The following is a 26,271-nucleotide window of genomic DNA, read 5'->3' as shown; positions in this document are numbered from 1 at the left end:
TGGCCAAAAACCCGAGTGAACTTGGAAGTGGATCCTTCCCCATTTGAGCCTTAGATGAGAACCCAGTCCTGGCTGGCACTTGGATTGCAGCCTTCCTGAGGACCCAGTGAATCCAGGCCCATACCTCTGATCCACAGAAATTGTAAGATAATAAATATGTGTTGTTTTAAGCCATTAAGTTCATGGTAATTTGTTATGTAGAAATAATTAATGAATACAGATGGTCTTTCTAACTCTCTAAAGCTCTCAGGTGGAAGCTGCCTTGCAGGTGGTGTGGCCTGTTTCATCCACACTCTGCCTCCCCAGGTTTGCTGGGAGATTGCACTTCCGAGACTGCTCTGAGCATTGGTTGGGAGCATTCTGTCTAAAGGGCCTTGATCTCTTTTTCCATAAAATAATAAGTCCCTCATTCTCTTGTGAGTTGAGTATGTGACTCAGATCCTAAGAAAAATATTAATCCTGGAATATGGACCAAATTAGGTTTTGAGCCTTCAAGATTGAGGCTGAGCCCTAGACAGGACCTGGCCCAGCTCCTCCTGGGGGAATGCCCTCCTCCTGGGGGTCAGCGGGAAGTGGGGATCAAGTAACTGACCTCCTCTGAGGGTCTAGCCCCTTTTTCAAACTTCAACATCTGAAGCTCTTGTCCTTCATTAAATTTTTTTTTTCAGTTGAGAATCATTATTACCAACATTTGCTTTCTTTGCAAAGAGCTTTCTTACTGTGTAGAAAATATTACGTTCTTGTGGATGCATTTTCAGTTGGACTTATGTTAGGAAATGACACTGATGCCATTTCACCAGCGAGGTGGCATGCTTTGGGGGATACCCGGGCTGTAAGGAACAGGCCTGAAATTAGGGCTTAGCAGGTGAATCCGGGCATGATGACTTGTAAAGGCCCTGTAGCTCTCTAGCCTCCCCATTACTTTATCTATCTACCTACCTATTTATTGTTGAGATATAATTGACACTGTGGACACTGTTGATTTGATACATTTATATGTTGTAACATGAGCTAACTGTCTATTATGTCACCTAATTACCATTTCTTTTTTTGTAGGGAGAATAATTAAGATTAGCCTCTTAGCAACTTTGAAATTGTACTACAGTTGTTGTCTATATTGTTGACAACTTACGTTGTTGACCAATAATCATTATTGTGATAGATATCCACAACTTCTTTATCTCTTGTTGCAAGTTTGTACTCTTACCCATTTTTCCAGTCTCCCCACCACCCAGTCTTTGGTAACTACCATTCTACTTATGAGTTTGGCTTTTTTTTTTTTTTAGATTTCATAAATAAATGTGATTACACCGTATTTGTCTTTTCCTGTTGGACCTAGCTCACTCAGCATACTGCCCTCAAGGTCTGTTCAGGTATCACGATCTCTGGAGTATTCTTGGGAACATGGACTCTGGAGCCAAACTTCCTGGGTCCATGATCACTTATTGCCTCAATCTCGACATCTCTAAAATGGAGATGATAGGAAATTTTGACAGCGACAACGTGGATGAACCTTGAAGACAGCATAAAATAAGGTTGTCACGAAGGACTGGGGACCTCCGCGGGACCCTTGGATGGGAGACCTACGCGTCACCGGCCCGCCTGTTCGGCTCCGCGCTCTTGGTCCCAACCCCTCAGACACGCCCTTGGTGGCTCCAGCGATTGGACCAAAGTCCCGGTGCCCGGAGCCCGGAGCCCGGAGTGGATGCCCGGAGCTACCCAACCGGGAGTGGAGGCTGGTGGGGCGTGGCCCCAGGACAGAGTGTGTTCCTAGCTGCGCTCGGGTGTGTTGGTCTGGCCGCCATGGGGCTGGAGCTTTACCTGGACTTGTTGTCCCAGCCCTGCCGCGCCGTCTACATCTTTGCCAAGAAGAACCGCATTCCCTTCGAGCTGCGCCCGGTGGACCTGCTCAAAGGTGGGCCCAGGCTTGGGTTTGGGATGGGGCGCTATGCATCGGCCCCATCTGCATTGGGGGCTCCCTTCTGTCCCTACTTCTTGGGCGTTGCCTTCTGCTTTCCCTTGTTCTCTGCCTTCTTGTGCCTTGGGCTCCCCCCACCATGCTGGGGGCTTGAAGGGAGACTGCCTGGAGGCTGCTGGAACATGTTGAGCCCTGCACTCCTGAGCTGGAGGGTTTGTGTTTCTGGTAGGCTCCCAAGGCTCCAAGGATACAGCTGAGGGAAGCAGAATGGAGGTATTGCTTGGTGGGCAGATGGGGTAACTCTGCTTGGCTGAGCCTCCACCCCCCCACCCCCACCCCCATCACTTTACCACCACGGTTTGTCACGCCCTTGCCTGCCTTCATGCCTTTGAACTGGCCTGTCCCTCTGCCTGAATTCTTCATCTTCTTCCAGTCGGCTGGGGAGATTTCCCACTTGTCCTCCCCAGGGGTTATCTCTGCTGTGTACAGGGGACAGGGCATGGGGACAAAGGAACATCCCAGCCAGGCTGTTAAATCAAGGGTGCAGAGCGGTGGGTTTCACTAGGAGAGCAGGGCAGGTGTGTCTAGTAAAGTCACAGTGTGAAGGGAGGGAGAAGGGAGGACAGTGGGTATGTTGAGGCTAGAGTGTTAAGGCAATCATGTATGGCTTCGAGGAGCTTCCGCCTGATCCTGGGGTAATGGGGAGCCACTGAAGACTATTGAGCAGGATGGTGGATGATAAGCTTACATGCTCTTTAGAAGCTTCTCTCTGACAGCATCTGCAGGAGTAGGAGCCACTCACACAAACTGAAGCAGAGACCAGAGGCCCAGGAGACATGAGGCTGCATCTTTTAGGGGTTGTGGGTGGGACAAAAGTGTGACTGTTCCAGCTCCAGCAGATCCTAAAGGCAGGGCCAGCTCTAGCCCAGTGGCCTAGGGCAGGGTGAACAAGGGGACACAGAGGAGCTGGAAGAAGTTGTTTGCAAGTAAATAGATACTGGGAGAAAGCCACTTCTCTGTGTTTGGTGACCTTACCTTAGAGTCCACAAGGAAAGGGGCACTATAAGGAATCAGAGCTCTATTCGGGTAACTAGCCACCTCACTCTGGCAGCCTGGGGCACCCTGAATGTGAACTTATGAGGCTAGGGATGGTGTAGAGGTGGTGGGTGGGGTGCATGTGAAGGCCCAGCTGAAGCATCACATCTTGCCCCTTGGGCTGTGGGTGGCGCTTGTGCCCAGTGGGACTTGGCATGACTGGGGCTCTCGAGGTCCATTTTGCAACATTTGGTCCTGCCCCTACCCAAGTGGCCCTCACTAGCCTTTGCCATGCAGGAGAGCACCTGGGGGCTGCAATTGGAACCATGGAAAGAACCATGGAATTGCAGCCTGGGTTTAATAGGGAGTGGGCACAGGCCTTGCAGGGCTCAGTGTTTCCTTCCTCACCCACCGTGATGGGCTCTCTGCAGGCCAGCATCTCAGCGATGCCTTTGCCCGGGTGAACCCCCTGAAGAAGGTGCCTGCTTTGAAGGATGGAGACTTCACCTTGGCCGAGAGGTAACTGGGACACGGGGGCTGCCACCAGAACTCACTGGAACCATCTGGTCCATTTATTTTATTTACTTATTTTATTGACTTATTTATGTTAAAGAGAGAGAACTTGAGTGAGCAGAGTGAAGGGCAGAGGGAGAGGGAAAGAGAGAGTCCACGGGCAGACTCCCCACAGAGCTCAGAGCCCCACACAGGGCTAGATCCCAGGACACTGAGATCATGATCTGAGCGAAACCAAGAGTCGGCTGCTTAACTGACTGAGCTGCCCAGGTGCCCTTTAACGCTCTATTTTAGAGACAAAAAAATCTAAACTCCTCAGAGGTGAAGGGTCCTTAGCCTAACATCCCATAGAGAGTCAGGTTTGGAACCCAGACCCAGGCCTACCTGCTGGTCCAGTTCACAGGAATGCTTGGACAAGTAAGCATATTTTACTTCTGTACCCATCCTGTGTTTGTTGGTGAGAGTACCCCAGGGCAGGGGCGTAGGACAGGGAAGGGACGGTGCTCTGGCTTGAGATGGCCCATGGGCCTCTGGTCTACCCAGTGACTCCAAGTCTGGGCTGCAGCCTCCTTGGGTGGGTCTCCCCCAAGGAAGGACTGTGAGTCATGTGGGTGTTTTACATCCCAACAGATCCCAAGAAGTGGAAACCTCTTTAAGGAAGTTCACACCCACCCACCCCAGCCCCCACTCTGCTCCTTTTTATCACCTATGTCACCCCTCCCATAACAAGGAGAACTTGAGGGGCGCCTGGGTGGCTCAGTGGGTTAATGCCTCTGCCTTCGGCTCAGGTATGATCCCAGGGTCCTGGGATCGAGCCCCGCATCGGGCTTTCTGCTCAGCCAGGAGCCTGCTTCCTCCTCTCTCTGCCTGCCTCTCTGCTTACTTGTGATCTCTCTCTGTCAAATAAATAAATAAAATCTTAAAAAAAAAAAAACAAAAAACCCAAGGAGAACTTGAAGCTTTTGAACTCATCTCTGGAATGGTGAAATGGATGCATTCCCCCCCGAGAATTCCTGACATTATGTCAGTGTCATTTTCTTCTTTCTGCTGCTCTCTGTTGTCCTGGGTCCTTGTGTCACCCAGTGTTGAGCACCCATGGTGCCTGCCAGGGGCATCGTGCGGTTTCTGCATTTCTCTGTGTCTTTTCTCACCGTCAAGAGGTCTGTGACTCCCAGGGACCTGCAGCTGTCCCCAGAGGTGGTTTGAACAATTAGCTGGGAGGAAAAAGAGCTCCAGGATATCTTGTACAGACAAGTGAGTTGTTAAGCCAAGATGTGGATACAGGATTCCTAATAGGAAAGGGAGGTTTTCTGCCCTTACTGGCACAACCCTTGGAGTAACCCAAGTTCCTGAAAGCTTTATTTCTTTTTTTTTTTTTTAAGACTGTATATATTTATTTCACACAGACAGAGAGATCACAAGGAGGCAGAGAGGCAGGCAGAGAGAGAGAGAGGGGGAAGCAGGTTCCCCGCTGAGCAGAGAGTCCGATGTGGGACTCGATCCCAGGACCCTGGGATCATGACCTGAGCTGAAAGCAGAGGCTTTAACCCACTGAGCCACCCAGGCGCCCCTCCTGAAAGCTTTCTTATGGCTCCAAATTCATGCATCTCAGGGCCCTTCCAGATCCATGCCTGTCCCAACACCATGGTAGCCCTCATGGCCTAGGGCAGGAGGAGAGCTCCAGGCGTCTGGTCTGTTCTCCTGTTCCATGATGCTGCAGCAGCCCCAGTGTTTCCTACAGGGTGCTTTAGGGAGGACAAAGGAATGACAGGAAAGCCTTTTTGAGCAGTCAGGCCATCTGAGGCTGGTCTGGGTGCCAGAGGATGAGAATGGATGCAGACTGGAAAGAACTGAGCTTTAAGCATTAGCTTTGATGGCATCTCCTCCAGGAAGCCTTCTGGCCCTCTGATCAGAGACTGACTCTGAACAGGATTCTCTTGGCAGGATACTCTGCTATGGGCTTTTGCCCAGTGCTAGGATGAGCTTGGGTGTTAGTCTCAGAAAGACTCTTAGTCCTGGGACACCCGGGTGGCTCAGTTGGTTAAGCAGCTACCTTCGGCTCAGGTCATGATCCCAGCATCCTGGGATCGAGTCCCATATCGGGCTCCTTGCTCAGCGGGGCGCCTGCTTCTCCCTCTGCCTCTGCTGCCACTCTGCCTGCCTGTGCTCTCTCTCTCTCTCACTCTCTCTGACAAATAAATAAATAAATATAATCTCTTTAAAAAAAAAAAAAACTTAAAAAAAAAAAAAAAGACTCTTAGACTTGCCACCAAGGGCTCTGTGCCAGGGCAAGTCCCGTCAGTGTTCTAAGCCTGACTTCCTTCTCTGGAGAATGAGGCAAAGACCTTGGCACATTGTCAGGAATATTAAAGAAGGGAATTTGATTAAGCCCCTCCTCCACCCATCATGTCCTCCCTCCCCTTCAGTGTGGCCATCCTGCTCTACCTGACCCGGAAGTATAAAGTCCCTGAACACTGGTACCCCCAAGATGTACAGGCCCGCGCCCTTGTGGATGAGTATCTGGCATGGCAGCACACGACCCTGCGGAGAAGCTGCCTCCGGGCCCTGTGGCACAAGGTGAGGCCCTGAGAGCATCGCCCCAAAGGGGCGAAAGCACCATCTCATTCTTTTCTGTTTGGATAGTGTCTGTTGACCTAACTTTGACTCGATAATTCCTTCTTCTGTTGTGCCCACGTTGCTATTAAACCCATCTAAGACAGTCTTCATTTGAGACTTTGGTAAGGGAAAATCTGTGTTCTAAGGTGATCAGCTGAGTCAGCAAAGGAGTCCCAGCCACTGGCCCAGGGCTCTTCTTGGGTCTTCTCTCTGCCCTGCTTCCGTGCATGCCCCAAAAGTACCAAGTATGCAGAAATAGAAGGTTATAAATTACCCCTTTTGTCTGTGCTCAGGGCTCAGACCTTTGGAGATCACTCTCCTCTGAGCCAGTAGGTGTTAAATAAACTCTGATCCTCCAAAGTTTCCAAAAGATCGCCGGATGGTTCTTCCGTCAGGACCCAATCCAGGTTCTGTAACAACATGTATTTTTCAGTTCTAGAAATTCCATTTGCTTCTTTTTTAAATCTCCTTTTCTGTGCTGAAATGCACCATCTGTTTACCCATTTAGTCCATCTTTTCTTCTAAATTCTTGGAAATATTTATAATAGTTACTTTAAAGTCTTTGCAGCTAATTTTCATAACTTTGTCCCCTGTGGGTCTATTTCTCTTGGCCATTTTTATCCTCCTGATTATGGGTCACAGTGTCTTCTTTTTTTTGCATGTCTTATAGTATGCTAGGCATTATGTTCAACAAAAGGTAGAGAGGCATATGGGTGGCTCAGTCATGATCCCTGGGGTCCTGGGATTAAGCCCCTTGCTCAGCAGGGAGCCTGCTTCTCCCCTTCTCTCTGACTGCCACTCCCCCTGCTTGTGCTCTCTTGCTCTCTCTCTCTCCCCCTCTATGTGTCAAATAAATAAAATCTTAAAGAAAAAAAAAGTCACATGCTCTTCCGTCTGAGCCAGACAAGTGCCCCTGTATGGTTCCAGTTACATGAAATTCCGATTCTGTTCATAAAGACAAAAAAGTAGAAGGATGGCTGTGAGGGGTCAGGGGAGGAGGGAATGGGAAGTTGTTTAATGGGGACAGAGTTTCAGTTTGGGATGATGAATGATGAACCAGATGAACCATCTGGAGATGGATGGTGCCTTTACCCGACCCCTGAGTCTAGGTTCCTGAGTCACAGAAATGAGCATGGAACTTCAGAGAAAGAAAACAGGTGGAGTTTATTAGAGATAGCTTGTATAAAAGGGAAAGAGGAATGTCGCTACACCCTCCCTACCGTAGGAGGCTTAGAAAGGCCCTTTTCCAAAGGGTGAGGGGCTGGAAGTGGGGAAGCATCCTTCAGTCCCATGGTCACTATCTAGTGGGCATCACTTTTTAGTGGACACAAGACAATCACAAGATACTTTTCTTTATGGTCAACATTCTTTTTTTTTTTTAAAGATTTTATTTATTTATTTGACAGACAGAGATCACAGGTAGGCAGAGAGGTAGGCAGAGAGAGAGGAGGAAGCAGGCTCCCCGCAGAGCAGAGAGCCCGACGTGGGGCTCGATCCCAGGACTCTGAGATCACGACCCGAGCCGAAGGCAGAGGCTCTAACCTACTGAGCCACCCAGGCGCCCCTATGGTCAACATTCTTTTAGGGCTCCTGGAAAATAGAAATACTTGTGCAAGCAGGCTTTAAATTGTTACTTCTAATTTTGCCCAGACAACAATTACTGCCTCATGGCTCTTACCTCTCATTCATTCTCTTTCCCAGAAGAAGGTGTTTGTCTCTAAACTTATGGCCATTTTCTAAAAGATTTTATTTATTTATTTGACAGAGAGAGTTAGTTCACAATAGGAAGAGAGGCAGGCAGAGAGAAGGGGAAGCAGGCTCCCTGATGAGGACCCTGAGATCGGGGCTTGATCCCAGGACCCTGAGATCATGACCTGAGCCGAAGGCAAAGGCTTAACCCACTGAGCCACCCAGGCACCCTGGAAACTTTTAACCCTTGTCTTAGACCAGGGACTTTCACAGGAATTAAGTAAGTCCCTCTTGCTTTCCCTAGACTATCTCAGCAATGATGGTTGTACAAGAGTGTGAATGTGCTTAGTGCCATGAAACTGTACACTTAAAAATGGTTAAGTTGGGAAATTTTATTAAGCATTTCTTACCACAATTAAAAATAAATAAATTATAGTTAACATGTAATCGGTAGAAAAATCATTAATGCACTATTTTGCATTCTTTTCTTGTACTAAGTCTTCAGAATCCCATGTGTGTTATGCGTATACCTCACAACTCAGCTAGGACTAGCCATATTTTAAGAGCTCACTAGCAGCTACCATATCAGATAGCATAGGTTTAGGCTTTTTTTCTTTTTCATTTTTTTGTCTTTTATTTTCTATTTTTAAAAGTTCTATAACCTTTGATGGCTTTAAGGAAAGATAAGATTATTTTCTTTCCACCCTTGTTAATGATGGGAGCTATGGTTTTTGACATTGATGTCCTAATCAGAAGCAAGATTCCTCATTTTTTAAAGTATATGGATAGGGGCGCCTGGGTGGCTCAGTCAGTTAAGCACCTGTCTTTGGCTCAGGTCATGATCCCAGGGACCTGGGATTGAGCCCTACATCATGCTCCCTGCTCAGTGGGCAGTCTGCTTCTCCCTCTCCTTCCCCTGCCTCACGCTCTCTCTCTCAATCAAATAAATAAATAAAATCTTTTTAAAAAACCAATAAAGTGTATTGCTAATTGTGGGTTATGAGCTTTATTTCTCTGTTTCCTGTCATTTCTTATATAAAACAGAAATAGAGGACAAACGTTCAAAAGACCTCTCCCTTGCCCTCACTCCTTCCTGAAAGGCCGTTCTGCTCTGGGGTCCAGTGGGAGTCCTTCCAGTTTATGATTTTATACATTATTACACTTAGTTGTCATCATAAGCAAAATAAAGTTTTGCTTTGCATGTTTAAAATTTTATATAAATGCTCTCATATCGCTCTGCATTGTGCATTTTTCTATATTGCTGTGGGTGGATCTAATTTATCCATTTTAACTACTCTACAGTAATTCATTATATAAATAAATTGCAATGTACTTATTATCCTAGTATGATCTGTTACATTTAAAGAGGAACAAAACCGCTCTTCCAAACCCTGCGAATTTTGGATCAACCAAATTGAAACAGAAGGGAAATGGTAGATAATCTCTGGCAGGGGTGAATCAATAAAAAATGAGGGAGGAGGGCTAGCTGGGGTTGTGCAAATTGAGAGTTCATTGTGCCCTCCTGATGCAGTGGCTTCTCCCGAGCATCAGCCTTAGATACTGAGCAGGCATACCCTGTGGCCAGCACCCTTTATATGGAAAAGAAGCTAGAGGGGCACCTGATACGCTGTTGGTTAAACCTCTGCCTTTGGCTCAGGTCATGATCCCAGGATACTGGGATTAGGATAAAGCCCTGTGTTGGGCTCCCTGCTCAGCAGGGAGTCTGCTTCCCCGATGCCCCTCTACCCACTTGTGCTTGCTCTTTGTCTGTCTTAAATAAGTAAAATCTTAAAAAAAAAAAAAAAAGCTGGAAATCTGGACTCTTATATATGAAATGCCCCCATTTTTAAATCTCAGCAACTGATCCATATTTTAATTTTAATTTTTGTTTTTATTTCTTTTAGAGAGAGAGTGGGGGAGGGGAGGGACACAGAGAGAGAAAGAATCCTAAGCAGTCTCCATGCCTAATGTGCAGCCTGATGTGGGGCTCAGTCCCATGATCCTATGATGATGACCCAAGCTCATCCTATGATGAGATCAAGAGTTGGACATTTAGGGGCACCTGGGTGACTCAGTGGGCTCAAACCTCTGCTTTCAGTTCAGGTCATGATCTCAAGGTCCTGGGATCAAGCCCCACATCAGGCTCTCTGCTCAGCAGGGAGCCTGTTTCCCCCTCTCTCTGTGCCTGCCTCTCTGACTCTTGTGATCTCTGTCAAATTAAAAACAAAAAACAAAAAACAAAAAACAAAAAAAAAAAGAAAAAAGAAAAAAAAAAAAGAAGAGTTGGACATTTAACTGACTGAGACACCAGGCACCCCTGATCCATATTCTTAAAAAACTCTGTAGTCAAAGGAATGCCATTAGCTCAGGGCTGGCCTCCAGCGTACCAGTGAGAGACTGCTGATTCTGTCTACCTTGTATGGGGAAGGAAACTGAAGCCTGAAGCCAGGGCTCATGTACAATCCTAGTCATGTTGACCTGAGTTCCAGGCTCCCCCAAGCAACTTAACGAAACGAAGCATGAAGCATTCTTCCCTTGCTCCTCATCCACTGTATCTCCCTATAGCTCTGCCAGCCATGATGCTGTTGATGCTTCCCCCTAAAACACCTTCCTCCCAGATCCTGGACACTACCCTTTCCTAGCCTTCTTCCTTAGTTCCTGGTAGGTCGCTGTCAGAAAATGTCCATTATACTCTTGGCTTAGTCTTTCTTGGCTGTGCCATCTCAGGCAACTGACTGTCCCTCTCACTGACTGTCCCACTTTTCCATTTAGAAGAGAGTCATGTACTATTATTCCTATAATATAGATGAGATAATTGAGGCTCAGAGGGTTTAGGTATTTTATTTTAGGCCACTTGCTTTTTAAGTGGCAGAGTGGAAACCTTGTAAGCCCATCCTAATTATTTATCCAGTAAGCGGTACTGACTTTACATTCAGGGGAAAGAGGTTATAACATAGACTGTCCCTAGGCTAGCCGCCTACTTCCAAAGTATGAAACTCATTGTTCAAGTACCCCCTGAGTCATTCTCAAAGGGGTTTGAGTCCTGTCAGATGCCCCCTGAGGCTCAGCCATCAGAGATCACAGAAGCAGGAATATTTCTGGGATATTTCTGGAAACAGTGGTCCTTTGGGAATTTCCCTGCAGGCCCCACCCAGCCTTCAAAGACAGAACCAGAAAGCAGCTCAAACTGGGGTGGGGGAGGCACACTTGCCTTCCTGCCCCTGAGGCTGGGCTGGCCCCTAACTGTCTACCATGCCTCCCTGCCTCCCAGGTGATGTTCCCTGTTTTCCTGGGTGAGCCAGTGTCTCCTGAGATGCTGGCAGCCACGCTAGCCGAGTTGGATGTGACCGTGCAGTTGCTTGAGGACAAGTTCCTCCAGAACAAGGCCTTTCTCATCGGGCCCCACATCTCATTGGCTGATCTGGTAGCCATCACAGAGCTGATGCATGTGAGTGCTATGGATAGGGTGGCTTGCTAGGCGGGGAGGGCCCTGGGTAGTCGCTGAAGTCTTGCTCACACTGCCCCCACCTGGTTATGGTCCATGCTTATGTGTGGAAACCTCTTCTGGGGCTCTGGGACCCCCAAACCAGGCAGAAGACCTTACCTTCCACCCGCATCCTGTTTCCTTTCTCCCTGCAGCCTGTGGGTGCTGGCTGCCAAGTCTTCGAAGGTCGACCCAAGCTGGCTGCATGGCGCCAGCGTGTAGAGGCAGCAGTGGGAGAGGATCTCTTCCAGGAGGCCCATGAGGTCATCATGAAGGCCAAGGAGTCCCCACCTGCAGACCCCACTGTAAAGCAGAAGCTGATGCCTGCGGTACTGGCCATGATTGGTTGAGTCAGGAAGCCCCGTCCCTGCAGTTTGCCCTTGGCAGTTCACAAAGCACCTTCATTTCCAATGTCCCATGGGAAGCAGGCTCAGAGGGCTATAGTGATTTGCCCGAGTGCCACTGCACCTATGCTCCCATGGTTAGACCCCTACACCCACACTATCTTGCACAGCTGCCTAAAAGCCACAGTGAGAATGGAATAGCCAGATCTCATCTCCTTTAATCACTGCATTTCATTTTCAGTTTGGGAAATAAACCTGGGCTAAGCCTGAGCCTACTCTTCTAGCTCAGATGTGTGATTTCTTTTACCTGACTTGGCCCTGGTCTTGGTCTCTATCAGAAAGACAAGCCCTTTTCTGAGGCCCTGTGGGTCAGCTTCCCCATGATGGTTGCCAAGAGTGAAATTAACAAATGCCCTTTACTCTTCTAATTCTCAGAGAAAGTGATTTGTCGGACAGCATAGGGATCAGCAGGCATCCCACATGTGACTAGGCATGGTCATCAATCAGTTGGCTGGGCCAACCTCCCAGGACATGGCCCTCTGGCATCAAGTACTGTAGCTCAGGAGTCCTGCTTCTGTTTGCCAGATTGGTCAGGAGGGGCAAAGCCAAACAGCAGCTCTCCTGGACAGGAATCAGTCATGCAGGGCCTTGAAGGCCATGCCTATGATCTGTAAACCATAAGTAGGCATAGTGTGCTCAGATTGCATTTATTTTTTTTTTAAGATTTTATTTATTTTATTTGACAGACAGAGATTACAAGTAGGCAGAGAGGCAGGCAGAGAGAGAGAGAGGAGGAAGCAGGCTCCTTGCTGAGCAGAGAGACCGATTAGGGGCTTGATCCCAGGACCCTGGGATCATGACCTGAGCCAAAGGCAGAGGCTTTAACCCACTGAGCCACCCAGGCGCCCCTCAGATTGCATTTCTTTATTTCTTTATATTTTAAGTAGGTTTCATACTGACTGTAGGGCTTGAACTCATGGTCCTGAGATTAAGGGCTTTGTGCTCTACTGACTGAGCCAGCCAGACACCCCACCAGATTGTGTTTAGAATTAATATTCTGGGAGAGCCTGGGTGGCTCAGTCATTGAGTGTCTGCCTTCGGCTCTGGTCATGATCCCAGAGTCCTGGGATCCAGCCCCGCATTGGCTCCCTGCTCTGCGAGGGAAGCCTGCTTCTTCCTCTCCCACTCCCCCTGCTTGTGTTCCCTCTCTTGCTGTGTCTCTGTCAAATAAATAAATAAATAAAATCTTTAAAATAATATTCTGGCTCTCTGGTGGCAGGTGGAGGTGGGGGGGTGGGTTGGACTTGAGGGTGGCCAAAGAGAGCAAGGAAACTGGATATTATAGTAATCCTGCCAAAAGTGATTTGTGCAGGAGAGCAGGGCAAGGAAGGGGATGGAGAACATGGCCTCTCCCAGCCTGGAGAGGGCTCCGGCACTAGCCCAGGAAGGCAGTCTCTCCCTGGGAGGGAAAAGGAGGGAGTTGGGGGCAGGGAGGAGTGAGGGGGTGAGAGGGGGAAGGGGCGGATAGGTCTTACTTAAATCTTAACTTAAAATTTTCAATAACATCTTCTTGCCAAGGCGTTTTCTCTGAATCTTGGCTTTGGGGGCAGGGTCTTCTTCCCCCAAGAGCCTCTCTTAGGGAATTGGGGGGGGGGGTTCATGTCCACGGACCTCGGGGACCAGAAAGTGTCATTTGGAGGGACTTGGCCCTGTAAAGGAAGTGGGGAATTTACAGACCTCCTGCAGACCTCTGGATGGGCCACCCCTGGCTTCTGCCAACTGCTAGAAGGATTAGCTGGAGTGTAATAAATATGACCCCAGGAATTAGGGAGGGGCGGCTCACTCTTTCCGGGAGTTGGGGTCCAGAAACCTCCCGAGCCTCCATTGTGGGCACTGGGCCCAGGGGAGGCTACTGTACCTCCGCTTAGTGCCTCCCTTTGTGTCCTGGGGAGTCAGAAGCCCCTCCTCTCTCAGTTTCCTCCTTGAGTACGGGCAGGTGACTTGGGCCAACTGAAGGCAGCCTAGCCCTTTCGATCCTAAATTAACTGAAGGCCCGTGCTGGAAGCGTTCTTGGTGTCCCGTTCCCATTACCACCCTCCACTGCACCATTTGACAAAGGTAGACGTTGAGTTCCGGGGAAGGGGTATGACCTGGCAGCGAAACCTCAGGTCACAGGCCAAATCTTCCAGCGACCTCGCCACCGAGAGAACTGCTGCCAGGGTTCCAGAGAAGGGAGGGAGGGAGAATTGGGGCGCCGCTGATTGGCCCAAAGTTCTCCAGAGCTATCCAATGGGCGGGGAGGGTGTGGCGGGGCTCAGAAGCACCAGCACCCCACAACTCCACCCCTCTCCTCCGGATCGTGTTCCGCTGTAGGCTCGGTGGCCTGGCAGATTCTGTCGGCCGTTTCTCTTCCCCTACTTATACCCTGGGCGCGACCCCGGGGACGGACCGCTGCTCCGGTCATGGGCCTAGAGCTTTACCTGGACCTGCTCTCCCAGCCTTGTCGCGCCGTCTACATCTTCGCCAAGAAGAACGGAATCCCCTTCGAGCTGCGGCAGGTGGAGCTGCTCAAAGGTGGGCGCGGCAGAAAGGCAGGCCCCGCGGTCCCGGCGGGCGCCCGTGTGCTAACAGACCCCCGCCTGCTGCAGTAAGAGAACTGGGTCATCCGTTATCGGTTGTGCCTTTTTCGAGATCCCCGGTCTTTGTCTAGTGAATAGGAAACATTTTTCAAAATACAGGTTGAGGGTTGCTCCTGGGTGGCCAGTGGGTTAAGCCTCTGCCTTCAGTTGAGGTCATGATCTCAGGGTCCTGAGATCGAGCCCCGCATCGAGCTCTCTGCTTATCGGGGAGCCTGCTCCCCTCCCCCGCCCCCCCGCCTACCTATCTGCCTGCTTGTGATCTCTGTCAAATGAATAAATAAAATCTTTAAGAAAAAATAGAGGTTGAGAGGGAACATAGGGGAGTGAGAGCAGTGGGGGGCCGTGGGAGGCGTGGGGAAGTGGAATGAGTGCCCAGATGCCTCACACCCCGGCTTGGAGAAAACAATGAAACCGCTTCCTCATTTCTGAATTGGAGTAGCCTTCTTTTGAATTTCTGCAGCTGCCAGCAGAAGGCGGTTCCACCTGGCTCTGGTCTCCTCTTTACTTCTACCTAGGCCTGCCTACCTTCTGTGTTTGGTGCCCCCAGCTTGGGCCACCAACTGCAATGCTGCCACCTTGCTCTGCCTTTCTAGCACTCCTTGGGATGGGGGCTGGGCACAGAGGCATTTTCTGGAGGGAGAATATGTAGGGGTGATTCTCCTCACCCAGGTGAAGAGCAAAGAGGCCCTTTGGTGGGCCTGTGGATGGGCTGGAGCCTAGTTCCACTGAGGCCCTCAGACTCCATACACCGTCAGACCTGCTAACCCCCACTGGGGAAGGAGACTTAAGTGTTTGGCGTGGGACAGAAAGAAGAACTGGAAGCTGGGTGATGAAAGAGAGCAGGAGCTCCTGGAGAGAATGAGTCTGAATGAGGCCTGGGGCAGGTGTGGCCGGAGCTGTGTGGTGTGGATAGGTTACGCAGCTGGCATAGGAAGACGGATTGCAGGGGCAAGCTTAGAGCCCAGGGAGGAGACTGGAGTGTCTGATATATGGATGGAATTGGCTGGGCCTGGGGTAGGGGTGACTTACAGCCGCAGGGACTCACCCTCCCCATTCATGGCCAAGTTGAGATGCTGCTTGGCCCAGGTTCCCAGGGAGGGTAGACCCAGGAAGGGTGGACCTCTGGTGGGGTCAGGGTCTGTGGTCTGGTGACCAGCAGAGTGGTCTCCTTCCTATTGCCCACCTGGATAGGGGCCTCAGAAAGTTAGTGCCTGGATATTGGGGTGCGGGTGCGGTGGGGGTGGGGGTAGGGGTGGAGGGGGGAGAGGCCTCAGTGGGGAATGGGGCTCAGAGTTCTCCTCATCCGCCTCACTGGTCTCTCCCACAGGCCAGCACCACAGTGATGCTTTTGCCCAGGTGAATCCCCTGAGGAAGGTGCCAGCCTTGAAGGATGGGGACTTCACTTTGGCTGAGAGGTATCAGGTCCCCAGGCGGCTACCCGGGCCTTGTGAGGCCAGCCAGCTGTCCATGTATCTACTGTTGATGGCTTGGATCACGACTGGTGTGCCCTGAGCAGCTGTGCCAGCCCCAGCAGGCAGAGGAGCCTAGGGCTGGGAGGGGCTATGGAAGTCATGGCATTCCCCTGTCCCAAGCCTTCCTTCACTTCCCGAGAAATTTACAAAGGGGGAAACTGAAGCCAGGGAGGGGAAGGACTTGCACAAGGTCACAGGGCCTCCAGCCTGTTTCCAGGCCTCCTCTGCCCACTCATCCCCCAGACGGAAAGAGAGCGAAGAGTGAAATATGGAGGAGTAACTGTACTACACTCTTTAGAACTTCTACTTCTACAAATTTTGGGCAAGTTCTATTGCCCTGGGAGTCAAGAGAGCACCCAGAGAGCTTCAGTGGCTATTTGCTGAGCACCCACCGGGAGCCATCTAGGCCTTGGGGCCAAAGCATTGAACAATTCTAAGTCCTTGGCCTCCTAGAGCTCACGTTCTGGAAGGGGGGAGGGGTGCTGCTAATCTCTGTAAGGTGCAACCTATCAGGTGGTGATGAGTGCCATGGAGAAAATAAGCAGGGTAAGAGTGGGGAGGGGGGCTGCAATTTTGAGTAGGATGTCGAGTGAAGGGCCCCTTGAGGAGGAGGCATCTGAGCAGAGACCTACAGGAACAGAGGTGCAGAGTATATGGGAAGGGTGTTCTGGCTGGAGGGAACAGCAAAGCCAAAGGCAGTGAAGTGGGACAGTGCTTGGGGGAAAGGTTGGAGAGACAAGGTGTCCAGTGTGGCTGGAGTGAGGGAGAGGAGTAACTAGAGGCTGAGGTCAGTGGGTAGCCTGTGTGGCCAGGAAGACTTTGGCTTTTACTGTAGGTAAGATGGGGCCACTGCAGGAGTTTAAGCAGAGGAGAGCTGAGATCCAACTTCGGTTTTAAAGGATCCCTCTGGCTGGGGTGAAAAGGTACTGTGCTAATCCAGGAGAGGGGTGCTGGCACCCCAGACCGAGGTGGTAGTACAGAGGAATGTAGTGGTCAGTTCTGACTCCCTTTGAAGGTCAAGCCCAAGAGTGTGCTCGAGCGATGGACATAGGAGGGAGAGATGAGAGCCCAGGCCAGCTTTCAGGTTGGCAGCTGGATAGTGATATCCTTTACTGAAGCCACACAGCACCTCTGTAGTACAGCCAGATTCACATTCCACTTGGCTTCAGAACCTCTGGTCACTGGACAGTGCAACATCCATGGAGACCTGGTGCTCTGGACAGACATGAGGCACAAGTCAGATATAGTAGAGGGAGAAGGTCAGAGAGGGCTTCCTGGGGGAGGAGGCTGGAGGCTTTGGGCAGGTAGAGAGGAGATGGGACAGGGTGGGAAGCAGTGACCCATTCACCTGGGAGGCCTTATCCCAGCCCCAGGGAATGTGAGGGGACAGCTGGCTTTGCTCCTGTCATGACCATGCATCAGATATAGTGCAGAGTGCCATGTGAGTCGCTCTTGTCTTTCAAGAACCATGTTGGGCCCCCCTTCCTCCTGGAAACTCTCTCTGAGTACCCCCTCACCGTCCTTCCTGAAATCCCAAGACATTTTGTTTTTCACCTGGTGCCCTTAGCTCAGATGATAGGATGACGCAGTGTAGAGCTGTGTGACCCTAGGCAGTCACCTAACCTCTCTGAGCCTCACATTCCTACTCTGCATCATGGTATGAAGATAGTGAAGTGCTCCACCTATAGGAGCTGGGAAGATGTGAGCAGTGGGGGAGGGAACAGAAAGTGACTAGTACATGTTCCTCATCTCCTCCATGTCCCCCAGTGTGGCCATCCTGTTGTATCTGAGTCGCAAGTATGAGGTCCCTGACCACTGGTATCCCCAAGACCTGCAGGCCCGTGCCCGTGTGGACGAGTACCTAGCCTGGCAGCACACAGCCCTTCGGAGTAGCTGCACCCGAGCCATGTGGCAGAAGGTGAGCTGTGGCAGGTTGGGGACCCTTCTAGAATGCTCAAAGGACAGTGCTTTCTGTTTAAAAAGTTCTGTTCAGGGCACCTGGATGGCTCAGCCAGTTGAGCATCTGCATTTGGCTCAGGTCATGATCCTGGAGTCCCAGGATTGAGCCACATGGCAGCTGGCAGAAGCAGGGTTCCCTGCTCAGCAGGGAGTCTTCTTCTCTCTCTTCCTCTGCCCCTCCCCCTGCTCCTTCTTTCTCTCTCTCTCTCAAATAAAAAAATAAAATCTTTTAAAAAATTCGTTGATACCTGAGGTCTTGGAACACCAAATTCTAGAATGCCAGAGACTCCCTAGTCCAACCAACTTGTTTCCCGCAGGGGAAACAAAGGGAGAGCCAGGGAGTGACTTCTCCAGATGTTCCCTGATTCCTGAGTGCTGAGACTCAATCCTATGCCCTTTTGCATGCTCCCAACTGCAGAAATAATTGCCTTTTGGGAGAGAGAGAAAAAAATCAAGCTCTGGCTATGCCCATACTTTTTCAGATAGAGAAGTGTTAAGTGAAAAATCTAAGACTAGGAAGAAATGAAGAGACCATTCAATAAAGTTGGTCTGATTTCTGGGTATTTAAGGATTTTGAAGCCTAAAAACACTAGAAGACTTAGAGAAAAGCCTAATAGATTTTCCATATACAATGACATCCGTGTAAGGAGGAAAGGATTAAACTTGAAACAAACAAAAAACTGACAAAGATTTGTTAGGAAAAAGTAACATTTTGCACGCCTGGGTAGCTCAGTCATTTAAGCGTCAGACCCTTGATTTCAGCTCAGGTCATGATCTTGGGGTCTTGGGGTTGAGCTCTGGGTCAGGCTTTGCGCCGAGCATGGAGTCTGCTTGTCCCTCTCCCTCTTCTCCTCTCCCTGCTTGTGCTCTCGCTCGTTCCTCTCTAAAATAAATAAATAAAATCTTAAAGAAAAAGAAAGAAAGAGAGAGAAAGTAAGGAAGGAAGGAAGGAAGGAAGAAAGAAAGAGGTCCCTGGGTGGCTCAGTCAGTTAAGCGTTTGCCTTTGGGTCAGATCATGATCTTGGGGTCCTGGCCCCCAACCCAGCTCTCTGCTCAGCCGGGAGTCTGCTTCTTCTTCTTCCTCTCCCTCTGTGCTCTCTCTCTCAAATAAATAAATAAAGTCTTCAGAAAAGTTACTTAAAGAATTTTTTTTTTTTTAAGATGCATTTATTTGGGAGAGAGATAATGCACATACATCACACACACCCACCCATGAGTTGGCGGGGGAGGCGCCAGAGGGAGAGAATCTCATGTAGATTCCCTGGGTGGGGGGGCTTGTGTTGAGGCTTTCATGGTGAGGATAGTGGGGAGCCATGGAAGGCTTGATGCAGGGGGTGATATGGGCAGTCTGGGATTGCAGACGTTCTCCTACTGGCTGCCTTGCATGAGGACCTAGGGAGAGATGGGAGGCTGCCCATGTTGGAGTAGAAGGTAATGCCTGGGCTGGTGGTGGCCATGGGTGGAAAGAGTGGGTTGAAGTGAGGAGAAATTGGAAGGCCTGGTGATAGATTGGATGAGATTGGATGAGGAACTAGGCTAGACTTTGGATAGACACTGAGCCCTCTCTCTGCCTGCCCACCCACCAGATGATGTTCCCAGTGTTCCTGGGTGAACAGGTGCCCCCTGAGACATTGGCATCTACTCTGGCTGAGCTGGACAGGTGCCTGCAGCTGCTTGAGGACAAGTTCCTAAAGGACCAGGACTTTGTTGCTGGACCTCACATCTCAGTGGCTGACTTGGTGGCCATCACAGAGCTGATGCATGTGAGTGCTGTGGGGTCAGGTGATCCACTGGGCACTGGGGTGTCCTGGGAGGGAGCCAATGTACCAGCTCATGTTGCCCTTTCTGGCTGTGGGACCCTGGGCAAGCCACTTCACTCTCTGAGCCTCAGTGTTCTCATCTGTAAAATGGGGCTTCAGACCCTATACTGCAGCAATACTGAGAAGCTTCCCAGTGTCTCAGGGGAGAGAATGTCCAGCCTATTACTCATGTGGCCAAGAAGGGAAAACCCACCCTGGAGAATTCCTCAGATAGGTCATCCTGCCTTGTGCTTGACCATGCCTACCCCTTCCACCTGGCTCCTTCTCCCCATAGCCTGTCAGTGCTGGCTGCCAAGTCTTCAAAAGCAGACCCAAGCTGGCTGCATGGCGCCAACGTGTGGAGGTGGAGGTGGGAAAGGACCTCTTTCAGGAGGCACATGCAACTGTCATGAAGGTCAAGGACTTGCCTCCAGCTGACCCGGCCACAAAAGAGAAGCTGAAGCCCTCCGTGCAGGTTTTGCTGCAGTGAGGGGAAGACCAGGCCTGCAGTGGTGATGGAGATTCTGTTTTCAAAATAAACAGGTGGAACTGCTCCTCCTGGGCTGTAAGCAAGACACACTCTCCAGGCTCTGTTCCCCGGTTCCCTCCAGGCATCAGGTCTTCCTTCTTTTGTTTCGTCTTCAGTCTTCACTCACACCCCTTCCACTCTGACTTTGTGTGACCCCTGGAAAGAGCTTAGTAAACACATATTTGACCTTGTCCCTCCTGTGTTTAAAACTTTCTATGGTGCTGAACTGCTCTGAGGCTAAAGTATGAATCACTGAACTTTGCATTCAAGTCCTTGCCCACCCCTCCAGGACACCCTCTTCTGGTTGCACACAGTAGCCCAATATTTTTAGACCCCTTCTCCCAGCTCTAGCCTCCACTTCCTGGCCTTGGCTCAGGCTGTTTCCATTGCTAATAGAGCCCCTCATCACCTTTGCCCAGTGCCCCTTGTGGTCTTTAGGCATTTGTCACCATTTTGCTTCTCCAGGGAGACCTCCCTGACTTCCCCAACCCCAAGCCATGTCATGACACCCACCAGGCTCATCATCCCCACTGCTTCCCTCTCTCAGCCCTGGAACAAAGTTGGTTCAACACCCCCTGGACTGAGCACATGTCACAGATAGGAGCTGAGCTGGTGAAGGGATGTCTGGATCAGGCATCATGACCTTGGTCTCTTAGGTCTCTCTGTCCTCCCTCTGGGGTGATGCTGTCTCCCATAGGCGGTTTGGGTACAGGGCTGGTTCATGAACCTCCTTGCAGGGAGAGAAGTCCCAGGTTAGTTCCTGGCCTTCTGGGTGCTACTGAGAGGCCTTGCGCTCCTACTCAGAACCCTGGCCACCCTCTTACCTGTGCCCCACCCTGGGTCCCAGACTTGCCACCTGTCCCTGTCCTTTCTTCTCAAGACTATTAGAATCTACCTGTCTTGTATCCTAGACCCTCTGATCTCTTATTCAACCAGTAAACTGCTAACAGGACACAGTCATGAATGGAGTGTCTCAGACTGCTTGCCTTCTCATGGAGGCCCCCCCCCCCTTTTTTAAGATTTTATTTTTAAGTAGTCTCTATACTCAACACAGGACTCGAAACGGAGATTAAGAGTTACATGCTCTCCCGGCTGAGCCAGCCAGGTGCCCCAGGGCTCCTCTAATACACACACTCAATATGGAATTTTTAGAAGTGTAATTGAAATTATTCATACACACCCACACAATTTCATTTGTATGTTCATTTACAAGTGAAACAACTTTGCAACACTGACGAGAGTACCATGCTTAGCCGTATCAACAGGATTTCCATGTTTTTAAAAAATATTTATTCTTGAGAGAGAGACAGACAGACAGAGAGTTTACACGAGCAGAAGGGTGAGGGAGGGGCAGAGGCAGAGGGAGAAGCAGACTCCCCAAGGAAGCCAGACACTAGGCTAGATCCCAAGACCCTGGGATCATGACCTGCACTGCAGTCAAATGCTCTACCACTGAGCTATACCCCCAGTGTTCTCATGACCTGCACTGAAGGCAGATACCAAACTGACTGAGCCATCCGGGCACCCCCAGACTTCCATGTTTTAAGTGAGACATTTTGTTTTGACTATAAAAATAGAGGGTACTGGGGCGCCTGGGTGGCTCAGTGGGTTAAGCCTCTGCCTTTGGCTCGGGTCATGATCTCGGGGTCCTGGGATCGAGCCCCGCATCGGGCTCTCTGCTCAGCGGGGAGCCTGCTTCCCCCTCTCTCTCTGCCTGCCTCTCTGCCTACTTGTGATCTCTCTCTCTCTCTTTCTCTCTGTCAGATAAATAAATAAAATCTTTAAAAAAAAAATAGAGGGTACTGTAAAGATGGCTGGTAATTTGACTGGGGCATGCCTTTACCCCTTGATGGACAGTACTTCCCTATGAGACAAGGTTGCCACAGGTGCAAGAGGCCACAAAGGCAGATATCTGTCAGAGCCAGGTGGAGATGCAGGGAGCCAGAGGTTCTCTACCCAGCCTCACCTGAACTCACAAGTGTCACCTGCCTCTTGGTCAAAGAAAAGTTCAGATTCCCACATACCACGTGAAGTGGCCTTACTTGGAAATGGTGGCAACACAGTAAAAAGGAAAAAAAAAATTAGGATGGAACCTGGGCAAGGTCCCTACAGGTGTGCATGTTTTGGGTGTGTTCAAACCCCCTATTTTGTGAAACGGAATAAAGGAAACCTCATTTAGAATAAAGATGGGAGGCCACAAGAGAGAGAACTCACACCTCCTACTTGCAGCACCTGGTAACCCCACCAGGATGAGCCCTACCTTGCATTCCCAAGGGAAAGAAGACTATAAGCCGCCAGCCAGGGGAAAGGTATCTTTAAACCTCCCAAGCCCCATGCTCCGTCCAGCCAGTGAGCTGTCACAACTCAGCCACTGAAAAGCGACTACACTCTTAAGTCCCATATTCCAGTGGATTTTTGTGTATAACAGTATCTCCCAACTCCTTCCTTTCTTCTGTTAAAAAACGTTTCTCTTCTTTGTTGGTTGGCCTTGCCTGTGGTTTTGCCTTAGGCTGCATGTCCCAAATTGCGGTTCTCTGCCATCCTCGAATAAACCCATTTTTACTGATAAAATAACTGGCTATTTTATTTTCAAGGTTAACAATCTAAATATGGGTTAGGAAGCAGAGGACTGCACCACCCAGGAGCTCAGGGAGCCAGAATGCCCCTGGCCAGTGTGTCGGGAGCCGACAGAGGCCAGGACCCAGGCGTACAGGCTCAGGTCGATCTCCTTGGGGGAGGGTCACACACCTCATGCTCCCCTCCCCGCTCCCCACCTCCCGGTCTGGCCTTAGGACTTCCGGAAATCAGCGCCGGCAGAGGCGGCGTGTAGACTATGAAGCCAATCCGGGGACGCTGCTGCCTGTCCAACCAATAGGGAGCCAGGTGTCCCTGGCGCCCCGCCCCCTGCTGCCTAGTCCTCGACCCTGGGGAACACTGACCCGAACTTTGTGCGTTCTTTCTCTGCTACCCTGCGCCTCCGGTTCTTTCCCGCAGACATGCCATTTGTCGAGTTAGACACGAACTTGTCCGCCGGCCGTGTACCCACGGGATTGGAGAAGCGGCTCTGCGCGGCCACGGCAGACATCCTGAGCAAACCTGAGGACGTGAGCGTGGGCCGGGGAGCTCCGGGCGGGAGGAGGCTGGTGGACCCGGGTCGAGCTCTGTCCACGCCATCGCGCCCGGGGCCCTTCGCCGCAGGGAAACCCGCCCTCCAGGCGCTGGCCTCCCACTCTCCCCACCTCTCAGGTCTGCTGCGTGCTGCCTTCCCTGGCCCTGACACTGACTTGACCTCCAAGGACCCCGTCCCGAGCCTCTAGCCCTGACGCCAGGGGCCCGCGCATGTTGGCTCTCGTCCTCCCCGGTCCTCCGTGCGATCTCGGCCTGCACCGGCTTCAGGCGAAACTTTCGTGTTCCCCGCAGCGCGTGAACGTAACGGTGCGACCAGGTCTGGCCATGGCGGTGAACGGCTCCACCGAGCCCTGCGCTCAACTGCTCATCTCCTCCATCGGTGTGGTAGGCACAGCCGAGGACAACCGCGGCCACAGCGCCCGGTTCTTCGAGTTCCTCACCAAGGAGCTGAACCTGGACCAGGATCGGTACGTGGGGGTAGGGAGAGGATGGGGGTGGCGATCCCATCTTAGAGCCCCATCTAAGGTTGGGGGAAAAATGCATTCCTCGCCCTGCTCGAGAAGGGCCTAGTGCCGGGCACCCTTGGATAGTGGGTCCACCCTCAGAATGATTGCGGGATTGAATGAATTTCTGACTCTGCCCTGGTCCTCTTTACACGTGGGCGAGGCATGGCCTTCCAGACCTCGCTGTTTCCATCTGTGAGGTGGGAAGGCTCTCCTTTAATCGCCCCCTGGGGGAACTGCCAGACTCCCGTGGGATGGCGGTGAGCATTACCAACCTAAGAAAGCTATGGCCATTTATTATCTGCCTCTAGTCTTCTCCACGTCTTAGAGTTGATCTTAGCCAAAAGGCCGAGAGGCGATCTTCTCCACATCTTGGAAAATCAAGAATAATTTTCTAGGAGAACTTCTCCAGGCTGGTTGGGAGGAATTTTTGGTATGTCCTGAAGCTGTGTCACCTGTGGGCCTGTAGCCAAGTAGGTCCCTGGTGAGGCTCCTAGGAGTTTCAGTGAGTAGTGGAGAGAACATTGGCTTAGATGTCTGGAGACCTGGGTTCTGGATCCAGCACAGCAAGGGAGGATGCCTGACAAACCTGGAAATGAACCATCTCCAGTTTGTAGGTTTCTCTTCTGTGAATAGAAGGAAATGTATTAAATGGTCACCTAAGAAGCCTGAACAGCCCTCCAACCTGGGATCCTGTGTCAGAGTTTAAGTTTGTCTCTGGGTAAGAAATATTCCTGAACCAAGCCCATGCCTGTGAGGAACTAAGAGCATGAGAAGTTTGAAAGAACCTTCTAGAATGGATCTTTTGTTGGCCCAGGAAGGCTGGTGAAGAATGGTTACTCCTGGTAGTGTTCAGACCTGGTCTTCAAGTTGGGGCGAGATAATAATTAAAAAAAAAAAAAAAAAAAGTAACATGTAAATGCTTACCATGTGCCAGGTTATCTCTAGAAACCTTACATGCATCACCCCTTTTGGTCCTTGCAAGCTCTGTCCCTCTGTTCACACCACCTTGTGTAGACATGCCATTCCTGTGAGGTTTACAGATGGGAAAACCAAAGCTGTCACGTCAGCCCTTCCCCAACCCTTTGGCTATCCCAAGTATCTTGCTCTTTACCAGAAACTTCCCATCACTTCTATGAGAGGGATAGGTTTGTTCATTCCATAGACATCAGTGGGGGGAGGGGTGGTCACCTTGTGCCTGGTTTGGAGCTAGGGTTTGAGAAAACAAAGGTGGCTGGGGCACTGACCATGCCCCCTGGGAGCCTGCAGTTTGGAAGTGGGAGGGATGCCCCTCTGAGTCCACAGACAGAGCATACAATGACCACAGAGGCAGTTGTGTTGAGTGTCTGGAGGCAGACACCATCTTGCCTCTGACTGGCCCATGGTGGGAGATCATGAACAGGATGAGGCAGGCTTGCAAAATGCCTGCTAGGCTAAGTAAGGCAGGCTAGTCTGGAAGTCCATGGTAGGAGTGCCCGGCTGGGTGTCTTGGAATATGAGGCATTAGCTAAGAAGCTGATGATATCTTTTTTTTTCCCCTTTATCTTTTTTTCTCCTGAAGGATAATTATCCGCTTCTTTCCCGTGGAGCCCTGGCAGATTGGCAAGAAAGGGACAGTCATGACTTTCCTGTGATTGGCACAGAGGGCATCCAAAGCATGCATCTGCCAGCTCTCTGCCAGAGAGGCTTCCTGGCAGAGTAAGGGCCTGGTGGATACCAGCTTCTGGCACTTCTTCATGCAGATGTGCCTGTGACCTCACAGTCCTCTTCCCCATCCTCGTGTCAAATAAACAAAGAGAACTTCGTCTTTCTTTTCTTTCTTTTTTTTCTGCCCCAGCCCAAGACCTTTGTATTTCAAACACAACTTCTTTCTCTCCCTTTACCCCTGCCTGGCATTCTGGGTCACCCTGGGCAGCAGGGTTGGCCTATGATGTGGAAACTTTAGGGAACCTGAGAGGTGGGACGTTTCCTGTCTTCCCGGCCATTGTCTCATGTACTGTATGTAGGCTGCTCAAATCCAAGGGTGGAAGATGGCAGCCTGGAGGCCCTGCTCTTCATGCCCTTGTGTAAACTGGTGGGGCTGGCACCTGGCCCAGGCTGGGTCTTCCTGCAAATTTTGCTGACCAGAGGTACCTGTCCTCAGATTGGGCTGACCCATGCAGCCTACTGCCCCATAGAATGCTATGCCCAGCAGGGGAGCAGGACAGCTGGGCTTCAGGGATCTTTCCTGGGCATTCCCAAACTCCATCTTCTCCCATGAGTCTTGTTGAGAATCCTCTGTAGCTGTTCACCTAGTAAAAGCTGTGTCCTGGAATGGCAAACCTGGAAATGTGATGTCTGCCACCAGAAACAGAGTGAGTGCAGTTGCCATCTAAATACTGTATCACGCTTTCACATTTCAGGGGTATATGGGTAGGATTGGGGGAGCCCAAGGGGTGTCCTTTATAGTTTCCTTGCAGATGTTCAATGTAGAGTTTGCATGCCATGACCATTAGACATGGCGGTGAGCGCTGGGTTTACCTATAGAGTTGAAAGTCTCATCCTTGTTTTAATACACCTGTGAAATGCCAAATTGAGATTTTTAGCCTATGCTGTCAACATGGTAAAGTTAGTTTCCAGTGGAGTGTTCTTGTGCTTGTGGT

General features: G+C 50.6%; 3 protein-coding genes across 5 annotated transcripts; all 3 read left to right on the top strand.

The window, feature by feature from the left end:
* Nucleotides 1-1,696: 1,696 nt before the first annotated feature.
* On the top strand, nucleotides 1,697-11,882 carry LOC132023861 (glutathione S-transferase theta-1). Its single transcript, XM_059409984.1, has 5 exons — nucleotides 1,697-1,915; nucleotides 3,385-3,472; nucleotides 5,893-6,043; nucleotides 11,043-11,219; nucleotides 11,411-11,882. Exons 1-5 carry the CDS (start codon nucleotides 1,804-1,806, stop codon nucleotides 11,603-11,605), a joined length of 723 nt encoding a protein of 240 aa, XP_059265967.1. The 5' UTR covers nucleotides 1,697-1,803; the 3' UTR covers nucleotides 11,606-11,882.
* Nucleotides 11,883-13,933: 2,051 nt separating this feature from the next.
* On the top strand, nucleotides 13,934-20,188 carry LOC132023380 (glutathione S-transferase theta-3-like). Of its 2 annotated transcripts, XM_059408955.1 has the most exons (5): nucleotides 13,972-14,173; nucleotides 15,566-15,653; nucleotides 17,478-17,628; nucleotides 19,256-19,432; nucleotides 19,764-20,188. In XM_059408955.1, the coding sequence occupies exons 1-5, from the start codon at nucleotides 14,062-14,064 to the stop codon at nucleotides 19,956-19,958; spliced, it is 723 nt and encodes a 240-aa protein (XP_059264938.1). In that variant the 5' UTR covers nucleotides 13,972-14,061; the 3' UTR covers nucleotides 19,959-20,188. The 2 variants fall into 2 exon arrangements, with proteins under 2 accessions (XP_059264941.1, XP_059264938.1); XM_059408958.1 differs by lacking the exon at nucleotides 15,566-15,653 and having other exon boundaries at nucleotides 13,934-14,173.
* Nucleotides 20,189-22,897: 2,709 nt separating this feature from the next.
* On the top strand, nucleotides 22,898-25,436 carry DDT (D-dopachrome tautomerase). 2 transcript variants are annotated; one of them, XM_059409983.1, is made up of 3 exons: nucleotides 22,898-23,101; nucleotides 23,418-23,593; nucleotides 24,240-24,261. In XM_059409983.1, the coding sequence occupies exons 1-3, from the start codon at nucleotides 22,994-22,996 to the stop codon at nucleotides 24,244-24,246; spliced, it is 291 nt and encodes a 96-aa protein (XP_059265966.1). In that variant the 5' UTR covers nucleotides 22,898-22,993; the 3' UTR covers nucleotides 24,247-24,261. The 2 variants fall into 2 exon arrangements, with proteins under 2 accessions (XP_059265966.1, XP_059265965.1); XM_059409982.1 differs by lacking the exon at nucleotides 24,240-24,261 and adding an exon at nucleotides 25,191-25,436 and having other exon boundaries at nucleotides 22,899-23,101.
* Nucleotides 25,437-26,271: the final 835 nt, after the last annotated feature.

Source organism: Mustela nigripes, chromosome 8, assembly GCF_022355385.1.
Source record: "Mustela nigripes isolate SB6536 chromosome 8, MUSNIG.SB6536, whole genome shotgun sequence".
Taxonomy (NCBI): Eukaryota; Metazoa; Chordata; class Mammalia; order Carnivora; family Mustelidae; genus Mustela; species Mustela nigripes.
The sequence above is the reverse complement of the archived record's forward strand: the minus strand, read 5'-3'. Positions and strand labels throughout refer to the sequence as shown.